This window comes from Dipteris shenzhenensis, chromosome 29 (genome assembly GCF_047967505.1).
Source record: "Dipteris shenzhenensis isolate YYH24624 ecotype China chromosome 29, Dip_SZ_1.0, whole genome shotgun sequence".
Taxonomy (NCBI): domain Eukaryota; kingdom Viridiplantae; phylum Streptophyta; class Polypodiopsida; order Gleicheniales; family Dipteridaceae; genus Dipteris; species Dipteris shenzhenensis.
The window spans coordinates 31645356-31658207 of NC_141624.1; the positions used below are offsets into that span (position 1 = coordinate 31645356).

The window sequence follows — 12852 nt, forward strand, 5'->3', positions numbered from 1 at the left end:
TATATCCAACAACAGGCCTCCAACCTATTGCTTGGGGGATATATCCAACAAGAGGCCTCCAGGTTGGGGGGTATATCCAACCTAATGCACAAATCAAGAATTTTCTTGATTTGTGTAACAGATTGGATATACCACCCAACCTGTTGCTCAAGCAACAGGTTGGGAGATATATCCAACAACAGGCCTCCAACCTGTTGCTTGGGGAATATATCCAATTGTTGAACCTGTTGCTTGGGGGATATATCCAACTACTGCTCAACCTTGCACAAATCAAGATTTTTCAGTTGTAGGTTGGATATATTCCCCAATTGTATATCAAATTGTTGCACAAACAAGAAAAATTCTTGATTTGTGCAATAAGTTGGATATATCCCCCAACCTGTTGCTTGATATATCCAACCGGTTGCTCAAGCAACAGGTTGGGGGATATATCCAACCTATTGCACAAATTAAAAAAATTCATTAAATTTTGGTTGTATTTTAGGGTTGAGGTTTAGGGTTTAAGATTTAAGATTTAAGGTTAAGGATTTAAGATTTAGGGCTTAGGAATTAGAGTTTAGGGTTTAAGGTTTAGGATTTATTATTTAGGAGATTAGGATTTAGGGTTTAGGAATTAAATGTTTAAAGTTTAGGATTTATGGTGGTTAAGATGTTTTGGTATTAATTATTTAAAGTTTAGGATGTAGGGTTTAGGTTAATGCCTTCTCTACTAGTTTTGATATAGAAGTTATTAAGTAATAATAAGCTCAATGATTATTTATTATGTTCATTTTGGGTTGCTAATCTACTTTTATACATAAAACAGGTATTCACCCTAACAGAGGGTATGGATGTGGTGTTATATAAGAAGAATGAAGTGGTGGCTTTTGGACGAGTTCATAGTCTTGATCCTATGAATGTGTGTCATTTTCAATGTTGTGGTGAGAGAAGATGTGTAGTGATAATCACCAACGTTGTAAATCCTGAAGTACATTTAAAATATCCACATGGAGACTTTGAAACATTGGGAGATATCTTACAATGTGACATATTTGATATGCAAGCACACAGAACACTCTAGGACCAAGACAAAATTGTTCCAAAGACATACTTTCAAGATATCAAGAAAACTTATATCCAGGGGGAAAAAGTACAGATGTTATCTTGCTCCGGAGAAGTTTTAGCAATTGGCAACTTTAAGGGCTATGCTCAGAGTTTTCTCTGTATAGTGGAGATAATTAAGTTGACTAGTGCAGGTGTCATTCAAAATGCAATGGATAGTACTTCACAATTAGATGTCCATAATACTACGTCTCAACTACAATTTCATAGTACTTATAAATGGGGGTTAGCTTTCTTGAAATCAAGTTTGGCCAAGACAGTTTCCTTCAATGTCATGGAAGACACAACAGAATATTATCAGAAGAAAAAGACTATAACACAAATGGGATCCAAATTGATAAGAAGCTATAGTAGTAATAAAGAGTATCATAGTGGCATGCTCACAGGTATTGAGGACATTATAGTAACAGATGTTGATGTAGAAAAGGTTTCTTGTGTTGCAAGTGACTCAAATATACTCACTGGTATAGAAGACTTGTCTTGTGTTGCAAGTGACTCGAACAGGCTCATTGGTATAGAAGACTTGTCATGTGTTACAAGTGACTCGAACAGGCTCACTGGTATAGAAGATTTATCCTATGTTGCAAGTGACTCGAACAGGCTCACTGGTATAGAAGACTTGTCTTGTGCTGCAAGTGACTCAAACATGCTTATTGATATAAAAGACTTGTCTTGTGTTGAAAATAATAAGATGGGACCACAAAGAAAAATACACACAAAGATCGATGGGATAAGTGATGCAATAACAGGAATTGATGATATTAGTGACAATGATCATGATGTTACCACTCGAATACAAGGCAAAAGGGGCAGAGAATCTGAGACTTGTCATGTTGTTCGTAATATTGTTGCTAGCATGCCAGAGAATATAGATGGGAGAATCTTGAGTTACGAAGGAGAAACAGTTCAACCACAAAATTCAAGAGGCAAACAAATTGACATCAATGTACATGTCGACCAGATTGCCATTTCCAAGATATTATAAGGTATCAAATAATTCTCAAGCCCACACAGCATTTGATTATAAAGATGAAGATTCAAGGGAAATGGATTCGAGGTTTGATGGTCTTACAACTAGAAAACGCACGACACTATTTACAAAAAGAAAGTATGTGAGTGTGAAGAGGCGAAGAATCATGGCATCAATTCCAGAACCAAAGAGACATGTGATGCTATCCGAGGAGAATATGGAAAGGATGCTTATGCGAGTGTGTTGCAAGAGACTTTGCATTAGAAAAGTTGGGAAAGATGATTGTGTAGCCATACGCCTTGGTATTTGGAGTAAGATAGTGCCTAATAGACATAACTATCTTCTTCAAGAGTTTTCATGCTTTCTTCATCAAGGCACTAATCAAGATTTGAGCACAGGACACTGTAAACCTAGATTGAAACCCATGGTTAATGGGAGACCCATTTGCAATCGAGGATATCAATGGTTAACTCGACTATCACATGGCACATACTGGACCATCTGGGCAGAGGTGAAAGAAAAAGTTATTCATACAATTCATGGAAATACCTACAAGCTTAAATGCCATGGAAGCACTATAAATGCAACCGCAACATTAAAGCAAGTTCTCAAAGACCATGCATTACCGCAGCCTCATCTTCAACAAACAATGCTAGATGGATGTGTCGAATGCCAACAACTTCTTCCTTTGGGAATAACAAAGAAGGTCATCCTAGAAACTGTCAATGAAACTTTACAAGAAAGAGACAAGAGCATGATTTCATGATCAACCTTGTACAAAATTTGGCGTAGAGATTTTTGCCATGTCAAGACACCATCAAAGCAAAGGATGTCAAAATGTAAGACATGTGATGAGTTAAAAAATACCATTGAACATAGTAAATGTGAGCAGCAGCGAGGAAGATATATTAAATGGCGATCAATCCATTTACGTCATGTGCAGGATGCTCAAAAGTTGTATGCTTCTTGGAGAGAGGAAGCTATTTCACATGTCGATAAGTCCATGTGCATCACCATTATGGCATGGACCAGAATAAAACCACTTTGCCATGATATAGACATATCCCACCGGCATTGGAGGGCAAACGTGGACTAAAAACACACTTGTGTGGAGTATTAGTACATGGATACCGAATCTTTTGTGATGTATGGATTGATAGTTTGCATGACCATGATAGTAACCAGGTTGTTACATCAATCATGAAAGCAATAAGAAAGGTCAGAGATGCTCACGGATGTTTGACTAACACATTGTGAATACAATTGTGAATACAAGCTAATAATTGTTGGAGAGAGAACAAGAATAAATATATATTTGCTTTATGCTCTATGCTGGTTGGTTTGAAAATATTTGAAGAAGTGGAAGTTGGCTTTCTTCTTGTCGGCCATACACATGAAGACATAGATCAAATCTTCAGTGTTATCTCTGGTGAGTTGAAGGCAATGGATGTTTTGACAATGGAGGATATGCTATTTCGAATTGGGAAAAAAATTGGAGGTTCTCGCAAGGAAGAATCGGAAGTGGCTATCTTAGAGAGGATGGTAGATTGGAGAGCATTCATAGAGCCATATTTACAAACAGGAGATGATGCCCTAATAGGACACACAAATCCACACTACTTTCGGTTTCACATGCATAACAATATTCCAGTGATGCAATGGAAGCACTACTCAGTAGATGGAGATCATTTATGGAGTGAGTCATATGCTTTATTACAACAAATAATTCCATTGGAGGAAACTAGATTTGTTCTTGCAAAAAACAAATGACTGGACATAGATGAAATGAAAGGCTTGAAAGCCTTCATTAAACATCTTCAAAGTATGATGCAGAAATATCCTGAGCAATCAACTAAGAATCTGGAGACAATTAAATCAACTGAAGCACTTATCCGATCTTTAGAAAGACAAGAAAACTTAATGAGCATTGAATACTCTGAATCCTTTTGGCTGGAACAAGCTAGGTCACCAAGTTTTCCTTTGGATATAAATATGTTAGTGGATATGGAGGAAGTAGAGGAATGCCTTTTACCTCGAAAGTATCGTGGCAGGAAGGGAGACAAACCCTTACCAGAGTTTATACCATCTAATGAGATTGAAGAGGGTCTATTTGTTGTAGTTTAGGCATCTGATCCAGGTTCAGAGTTGGATGACCAAGGTGGCCCAATTTGGGTTACAAAGGTTGCTAAGATAGAAAGGGATGACAAGGTAACTCCTATATCTTTTACAGCTTTATGGTATGAACCAAAGCCATTGAAAAATCTCCCGAGAAGATATACAATAAAACAAATCTATGAGGGATGCTTGCAAAAGAAACGTGAATGGGTTCCAAATAATGAGGGATTAAAAGAGGTGGAAGTCAGTAGCATTATTCATTGCTGGAAATCGAGGACATGAAGTTTTAAACAGAAGCATGGATATAAAAATGGGGAAAACTGCAAGGAACCTCATTAATCCCATATTTTTAGAAGCCTGAGAACATGGCACCAAAAATTTCACAAGATGCACATAAGGACACTATATGGGATTTAACATGAATAAACAGTCTTATGGTTTTTTAAAAAATGTATGAAAATGTAGCACCTAACAGTTTGAGGAGTCAAGAGCTAGCAACTTTAAGGCTAATCCTGATCTACATCCACATTAGGAGAAAAGGGAGCTCATTTTGGCCAAAATGAAAAATAACTCTCAACCAATGGCCGTAGGGCCGACGTAATGTGGAGAAAAAGACCCACATATAGGGTTCACCTATTCTTCTGTACTTAGACCTCCACCTTTGTGTATATTCCCTCATTGTGTATGAGAGAAAGCTACAAGTGAGACTCCTTCCTTCTCTCCCACTCTCTTCACATGAGCCTCTTCTTGTATTATTATTGTGAGGACAATGTCATGTGCATATAACAATAAGAGAAGGACGTGAACCAAGTTGAGGTCCCATTTGCCCGTCTTGGGTTGTATCATTGTAGCCAAGTTTTCCAGCTCATACACGCAAAGCCCAAACAATGTGGGTGAGAGTAGGTGACCTTGCTTTACTCCTATACTGCTGTAGGTGGTCTTAGATAACTGCCCTCTCAAATTGACATGACACCAAACATGCTCAAAATGTTTTACAATCTCTACACTCATTTACTCAAAAAGGCGAGGGAGCATTTGCTCCATGCATGTCTTCTGTGTTGTCACTTTCTTGCATCATATTTCGTTTCCAAAATCCCTTGGTGCTACGTGCAAGTTCGTTGCTTTTTTTCCCTACCAATGTGAGTACATGGTTTCTCTAATGGTACTTGGACTACATAGAATGCAAGAGAATGCAAAGCTTGTAAAGAAAAAATTTAGTAGCATAAAAAATATGGAACCTCCTCCTGCACATGTCGACCCTTCTCCCTCTCAAAAGAATCAGAGAGTTGGCCTATGAGACAATGCACATCTTGGATATAATTAAAATTTGTTTTTTGAAATTTCCAAGGATACCCATGGCAAGAAGGATCATGCCTTGAACCAAGGGTTGGAGATTTAGACATTATTTCCTTGTAGAGACTTGAGAACATGATGCATGAAGGGTGCCCTATTCTAAAGAGTCTTGAGGTACACTCTATATGGATGCCCAGAGAGAGAGAGAGAGAGAGAGAGAGAGAGAGAGAGAGAGAGATGGATGTGGACATTCCCTTCATTTCTTTCTGTTGGGGCTTGGCAATGGCCAATAATACACCCCTATACATAGAGAGAGAGAGAGAGAGAGAGAGAGAGAGAGAGAGAGAGAGAGATGGAGATGGATGTGGACACTACCTTCATTGCTTTCTATTGGGGCTTGGAAATGGCTAGTAATACACCCATGTACATATGTTCTTCCTTATCGAAGAGGGCTTGTCTAGGTCCCACTATAAGGCTAAGGTGAGGCAGTGAAGCTATCCATGGCCTAGGCTATGATGAGGCTATGCTGATGAAACTGTGGCTGATCCGTCCACATCCGAGGATGGATCCTATAGAGGCTACGAGGGCTACTGCTATTGAAAAGGCTGCTACATCTCTTGTTGCTTGGAGACTGTTGGCTACTGCTATAGATGATAGACTTCCACAGAGCTATAATAAATCCCCAACCGACTATACCAAGAGGCAAGCCAATAGCAATAGCACAGAAAGCCCAATAGGCCATCCTGAGGGGGGGACATCAACGTTGATCTACCCTCTCTAGGGGATTTTTTTGCCTCTTGCTGAGGCGTTTCAGCCCTAGGATTCAGCACAGCTAGGGGTTGCTAACTCTCACCCTGTGGTTGAGGCAAAAAAAGGCCCCCCCAGAGAGGGTGCATTGACGTGCTCTCTCTAGGGGCCTTTTTGTTTACTCAACCAGGTTGATTGTAGGCTCTGTCTTAGCTGATGCTTGGGGCTCAAATGGCTTAGGAAGAGGCAAAAAAATTGACCCATGAGAGGGCATGTCAATGCACCCTCTCTGGGGTCAAATTTTTTTCCTCTACCTGAGGCATTTCAACCCCAGGCATCAACTCAACCAGAGGCTGAAATGCCCCATGTCTAGAGAAAAACCATGCTCTAGAGGCATTTCAGCCCTAGGCTTCATCATAGCTAGGGGCTGACTCTCACCTTGGCTAAGTCAAAAGAAAGGCCCGTAGAGAGGGTGCATTCACGTGCCCTCTTTGGGGGGGCCTTTTTTTGCCTCAACTAGTGTGATTTTAGCCACTGGCTAAGCTCTTGCCTAGGGCTAAAATGCCTTAGGTATAGGAAAAAAAAATGCCCCCATAGAGGGCGTGTCGATGCGCCCACTCTGGGGGCATTTTTTTGGCCTCTACCTAAGGCATTTCATCCCCAGGCATCAGCTCAACTAGGACTAGCTACTGACAAAAAAAAGGCCCCCAAAGAGAGCGTGTTGATGCACCCTCTCTGGGGGCCTTTTTGTTGCCTCAACAAGTGTGATTTTAGCCACTGGCTAAGCTCTTGCATAGGGATGATGAAATGCCTCAGGCAAAGGCAAAGAAAATGCTGATGAGCTCTTACCTAGGGATGAAATACCTCAGACAGCAGAGGCAAAAGAAATGCCCCTAGCGAGGATGTGTCGACGTGCCCTCTCTGGGGCCATTTTTTTTGCCTCTTCCTAAGGCATTTCAGCCCTAGTCTCATCAACTTAACCTCTCTGGGGGCATTTTTTGGACCTCAGCCAAGGTCATTTCAGCCACTATTTGAGATGATGCCTGCGGCTGAAATCGATGCACCCTCTCTAGGGGCATTTTTTTGCCTCTACTGGAGGCATTTCAGCCCCAGGCATCAGCTCAACTAGGGGATGTAAGTTGAAGTTCATGAATCTTTGTTTGGTTCAGGTTCATCTTCAAGTTCAATGATGCTTCATGCTTCGTTTTGCTTTAAAAGATTGGAACTTTTCTGCATTACTATTTTGATACCTGCATTTATGTTTCAAGCTATTGGTTGTATTTTGTTTGTTTTACATTTTGTAGAAATGTGGAACGATCAAATGTGGGTCCTAGCAAGCCTACGAGGTGAGGAGGATTTTTCAAAGTGGTAACTATGTGATCATAATCTTCAGGCATACTCTTAAGTAACACTGCCATAGCATCATCTGGAGTAATAGGAGAGTTGATAGAAGCTAGTTGAGTCATAAGACTCTGCATGTAGTTGACATGAGCTGCCAAAGTAGTGCCACTAACCATCTTTAATTCAAAGAAATAAATTTTAAGTGATAATTTAGAGATGTGAGAGCTAGCACCAAAAATCATGTCAAGCTTCTGCCGAGCTTCTGAAGGAGACTCTAAGTCAAAGATGTGATGAATATAATCATCTCCTAAAGCAAGAGCAATGATACCATATGCGTTCTCCTCTCTAGCGGGATCCCTTGCCGAGCATGTCGAAGTTGAGGATTCTCCAGCATTGGAGGCTATAGAAGAAGCGGTTGAAGTCGGTTTGACAAGTCCCCAGAGGTTTTCCCTCATCAATGCAAATTTCACCTTCATCTGCCATGTGTGGAATCCCTTTCCATTGAACTTCTCTAGATTCAATAGGGTAGCCATGAGAGGGTCTAACCTAGATATTGGGTAGTGTCTTTCTCTCTTACAAGGCAAAAAACAACTGAAAGGCTTCCAAATATAAGCACTTGATGTAGCAAAGACTAGTGACCAATATTCAATCAATGATGCTTTTTCTTACATGCTTCATAGAGGTGGCTAAAATGAATACTTTCCAATCAAAACCAGGTATAGCAATTCAAAGCAAAACTGAAGCCACACTTGTACTGATGTTATTGAAAGTTTCAAAAAAATAGAAATGCTAGAATAGCATCTTATGTAGCATCATCTTCAAAAAACTTGTCAAAACTGTCAAAACCAAAAGTCTGAACTTGGAGGGCTTGTAGCTTACTCTTCAGAGCAAAGGAAAAGGGGCTTTTTAAAGCAAAAGAAAGCTGAAATAAAGGTGAACTTCTGGTGCAGAGGTCTGAGGAGGTTTCGCACTGTGTCAGGGTGAGGCAGGATGACTTGGAGGAAATGAACTTGGGAAACAGTGACAACCCACAACCAGTTATGGTAAGTACAAATCTCTCTCCAACTTTTAAAATGGCATTCAAAGAATTATTGATGCAGTTCAAAGATATTTTTGCATGGAATTATGCCAAGCTAGTCAAAGAGGAGATTGACAAGTTATTAAGAGTTGGTTTCATATATCACCTGACACATGTCACATGGTTATCTCCTATTGCCATTGTTTCAAAGAGAAATGTGAAATTGAGAATTTGTGTAGTCTATAGAAAGTTAATTGCAGCCACTATCACTGATCCATTTCCACTACCATTTTGTGATTCATTACTTCATGCTGTAGCTAGACATGAAATTTATAGTTTTTTGGATGGTTTTAGTGGGTATAACCAATTTATTAGAATGGCTCTAGAAGATAGAGATAAAACTACTTTTGTCACAAAATGGGATGTGTTTGCATCAAACATGATGACTTCTGGATTGAAGAATACCCCACCTACTTTTAAAAAATATATACAAGAGGTATTTGCAGAGTACCTCACATCCTTCATGAAGGTATTTTTGGATGATTTCTCAATTTTTGAAAAAATCATGGAACACTTGAAACACTTAGCATTATGCTTTGCTAGATCCAGATTTGCTAGTCTCAGTTTAAATGTTCTTTTGCTGTTAGTAGAGTAATTCTACTAGGACATATTATCTCCCAACAAGGAATGGAGATTGATCCTAGCAAGGTTTCGGCAATTCAGAATGCAAAGGCCCCAAAAAACATCAAACAACTTCATAGATTTCTAGGCCAAATCAAATGGCATTGCAGATTTCTAAGATACCTTGTAGATATTTATTATCATCTCACAAAGCTGACGATATACAAAACCATTCATCTGGGAAAACCCTCAAGAGTATGCATTCAGCATTTTGAAAAAGATGCTCATAGTATCCTACAACCCCTTGATTGGTCTCTTCCTTTTGAAGTATTTGTGGATGCTTCAAATTCAGCAGTTGGTGCAGTACTTATGCAATAGAAAACACCAAAATGGTTCAGACTTGTTTACTATGCAAGCAGGATCTTAACTTCACCTATAAACATGCACAAGGAATCCTAAAGTCACATGTGCATTCTTCTATGTAGTGATCACTGTCTCCACTATGTAGAGATCATATGGAATTGTGTCAATCTCTTATTAGGCCTTGGAAGCCTAAACTCACATGTGCAGAGATCATATGGATTTGTGTCAATCTATGTGGAGGAGAATGGCAGTGGCGCCAATCTCATGCCATGACCTGAAAACATGCATAAGAATTCCTAAACTCAAATGTGCATTCTTCTATGTAGTGATCATTGTCTCCGCTGTGTAGAGATCATATGGAATTGTGTTAATCTCTGTGGAGAATGCCACCAGTGGAGAATGGCAGTGGTGCCAATCTCATACCATGACCTGAAAACATGCACAAGGAATCCTAAACTCACATGTGCATTGGCACTTTCGCCACTATCCTACTGCAGCCAATAAAATTAGTGGAATGTCAATCTATAGGTTCAGTTTGTCTAGATTACCACTAGTGGAGAATGGCAGTGATGCCAATCTCATGCTGGCAACTACATAATGACACTGAGATCATCAAACTCACATGTGGAATGGAATAGGACACCACTCTACTATGATCACTGGAATGCCACCAGTGGAGAATGGCAGTGGTGCCAATCTCATACCATGACCTGAAAACATGCACAAGGAATCCCAAACTCACATGTTCATTGGCACTTTTGCCACTATCCTACTACAACCAATAAAATTAGTGGAATGTCAATCTATAGGTTCAGTTTGTCTAGATTACCAATAGTGGAGAATGGCAGTGATGCCAATCACAAGGAATCCTAAACTCACATGTGCAGAGATCATATGGAATTGTGTCAATCTCTGTGGAGAATGCCACCAGTGGAGAATGGCAGTAGTGCCAATCTCATACCATGACCTGAAAACATGCACAAGGAATCTTAAACTCACATGTGCATTGGCACTTTTGACATTATCCTACTGCAGCCAATAAAATTAGTGGAATGTCAATCTATAGGTTCAATTTGTCTAGATTACCACTAGCAGAGAATGGCAGTGATGCCAATCTCATGCTGGCAACTACATAATGACACTGAGATCATCAAACTCACATGTGGAATGGAATAGGACACCACTCTACTATGATCACTGGAATGCCACTAGTGGAGAATGGTAGTGGTGCCAATCTCATACCATGACCTCAAAACATGCACAAGGAATCCTAAACTCACATGTGCATTGGCACTTTTGACACTATCCTACTGCAGCCAATAAAATTAGTGGAATGTCAATCTATAGGTTCAGTTTGTCTAGATTACCACTAGTGGAGAATGGCAATGATGCCAATCTCATGCTGGCAACTACATAATGACACTGAGATCATCAAACTCACATGTGGAATGGAATAGGACACCACCCTACTATGATCACTAGAATCCCACCAGTGGAGAATGGTAGTGGTGCCAATCTCATACCATGACCTGAAAACATGCACAAGGAATCCTAAACTCACATGTGCATTGGCACTTTTGCCACATTCCTACTGCAGCCAATAAAATTAGTGGAATGTCAATCTATAGGTTCAGTTTGTCTAGATTACCACTAGCGGAGAATGGCAGTGATGCCAATCTCATGATGTCAACTACATAATGACACTGAGATTATCAAACTCACATGTGGAATGGAATAGGACACCACTCTCTTATGATCACTAGAATACCCCTCCTAGAATAGTAGGGTAAACATTTGTACAAGTGGAGAATGGCAGTGGTGCCAATCTCTTATTAGGCCCTAAGAAATGGCATTAAGAAGCCTAAACTCACATGTGCAGAGATCATATGGAATTGTGTCAATATCTGTGGAGAATGCCACCAGTGGAGAATGGCAGTGGTGCCAATCTCATACTATGACCTGAAAACATGCACAAGGAATCCTAAACTCACATGTGCATTGGCACTTTTGCCATTATCCTACTGCAGTCAATAAAATTAGTGGAATGTCAATCTATAGGTTTAGTTTGTCTAGATTACCACTAGCGGAGAATGGCAGTGATGCCAATCTCATGCTGGCAACTACATAATGACACTGAGATCATCAAACTCACATGTGGAATGGAATAGGACACGACTCTAATATGATCACTAGGATACCCCTCCTAGAATAGTAGGGTAAACATTTGTACGACTGGAGAATGGCAGTGGTGCCAATCTCTTATTGGGCCCTAAGAAATGGCATTGAGAAGCCTAAACTCACATGTGCATTCGTCTATGTAGTGATCATTGTCTCCGCTGTGCAGAGATCATATGGAATTGTGTTAATCTCTGTGGAGAATGCCACCAGTGGAGAATGGCAGTGGTGCCAATCTCATACCATGACCTGAAAACATGCACAAGGAATCCTAAACTCACATGTCCATTGGCACTTTTGCCATTATCCTACTATAGCCAACAAAATTAGTGGAATGTCAATCTATAGGTTTAGTTTGTCTAGATTACCACTAGCGGAGAATGGCAGTGATGCCAATCTGATGCTGGCAACTACATAATGACACTGAGATCATCAAACACACATGTGGAATGGAATAGGACACCACTCTACTATGATCACTGGAATACCCCTCCTAGAATAGTAGGGTAAACATCTGTACAAGTGGAGAATGGCAGTGGTGCCAATCTCTTATTAGGCCCTAAGAAATGGCATTGAGAAGCCTAAACTCACATGTGTAGAGATCATATGGATTTGTGTTAATCTCTGTGGAGAATGCCACCAGTGGAGAATGGCAGTGGTGCCAATCTCATACCATGACCTAAAAACATGCACAAGGAATCCTAAAGTCACATGTGCATTCTTTTATGTAGTGATCACTGTCTCCGCTGTGTAGAGATCATATGGAATTGTGTCAATCTCTTATTAGGCCCTGGAAGCCTAAACTCACATGTGCAGAGATCATATGGATTTGTGTCAATCTCTGTGGAGGAGAATGGCAGTGGTGCCAATCTCATACCATGACCTGAAAACATGCATAAGGAATCCTAAACTCAAATGTGCATTCTTCTATGTAGTGATCACTATCTCCACTATGTAGAGATTATATGGAATTGTGTCAATCTCTGTGTAGAATGCCACCAGTGGAGAATGGTAGTGGTGCCATGTGATGAATCGAACTTCTGCCATTCTCCTTAACATCATGGAGGATGGCACCAGTGGCATTATCCTCAAACTCTCATGGAGGATG

General features: G+C 40.1%; 1 protein-coding gene across 1 annotated transcript in view; it reads left to right on the plus strand.

The window, feature by feature from the left end:
- LOC147882711 (phosphopantothenoylcysteine decarboxylase subunit) overlaps window positions 1-12852 on the plus strand; it is a 196023-nt gene that overhangs the window by 146296 nt on the left and 36875 nt on the right. Inside the window, 1 exon segment of the mRNA XM_087400487.1 lies at window positions 8518-8610. Within this exon segment, the coding sequence (XP_087256613.1) occupies window positions 8518-8610 (93 nt within the window).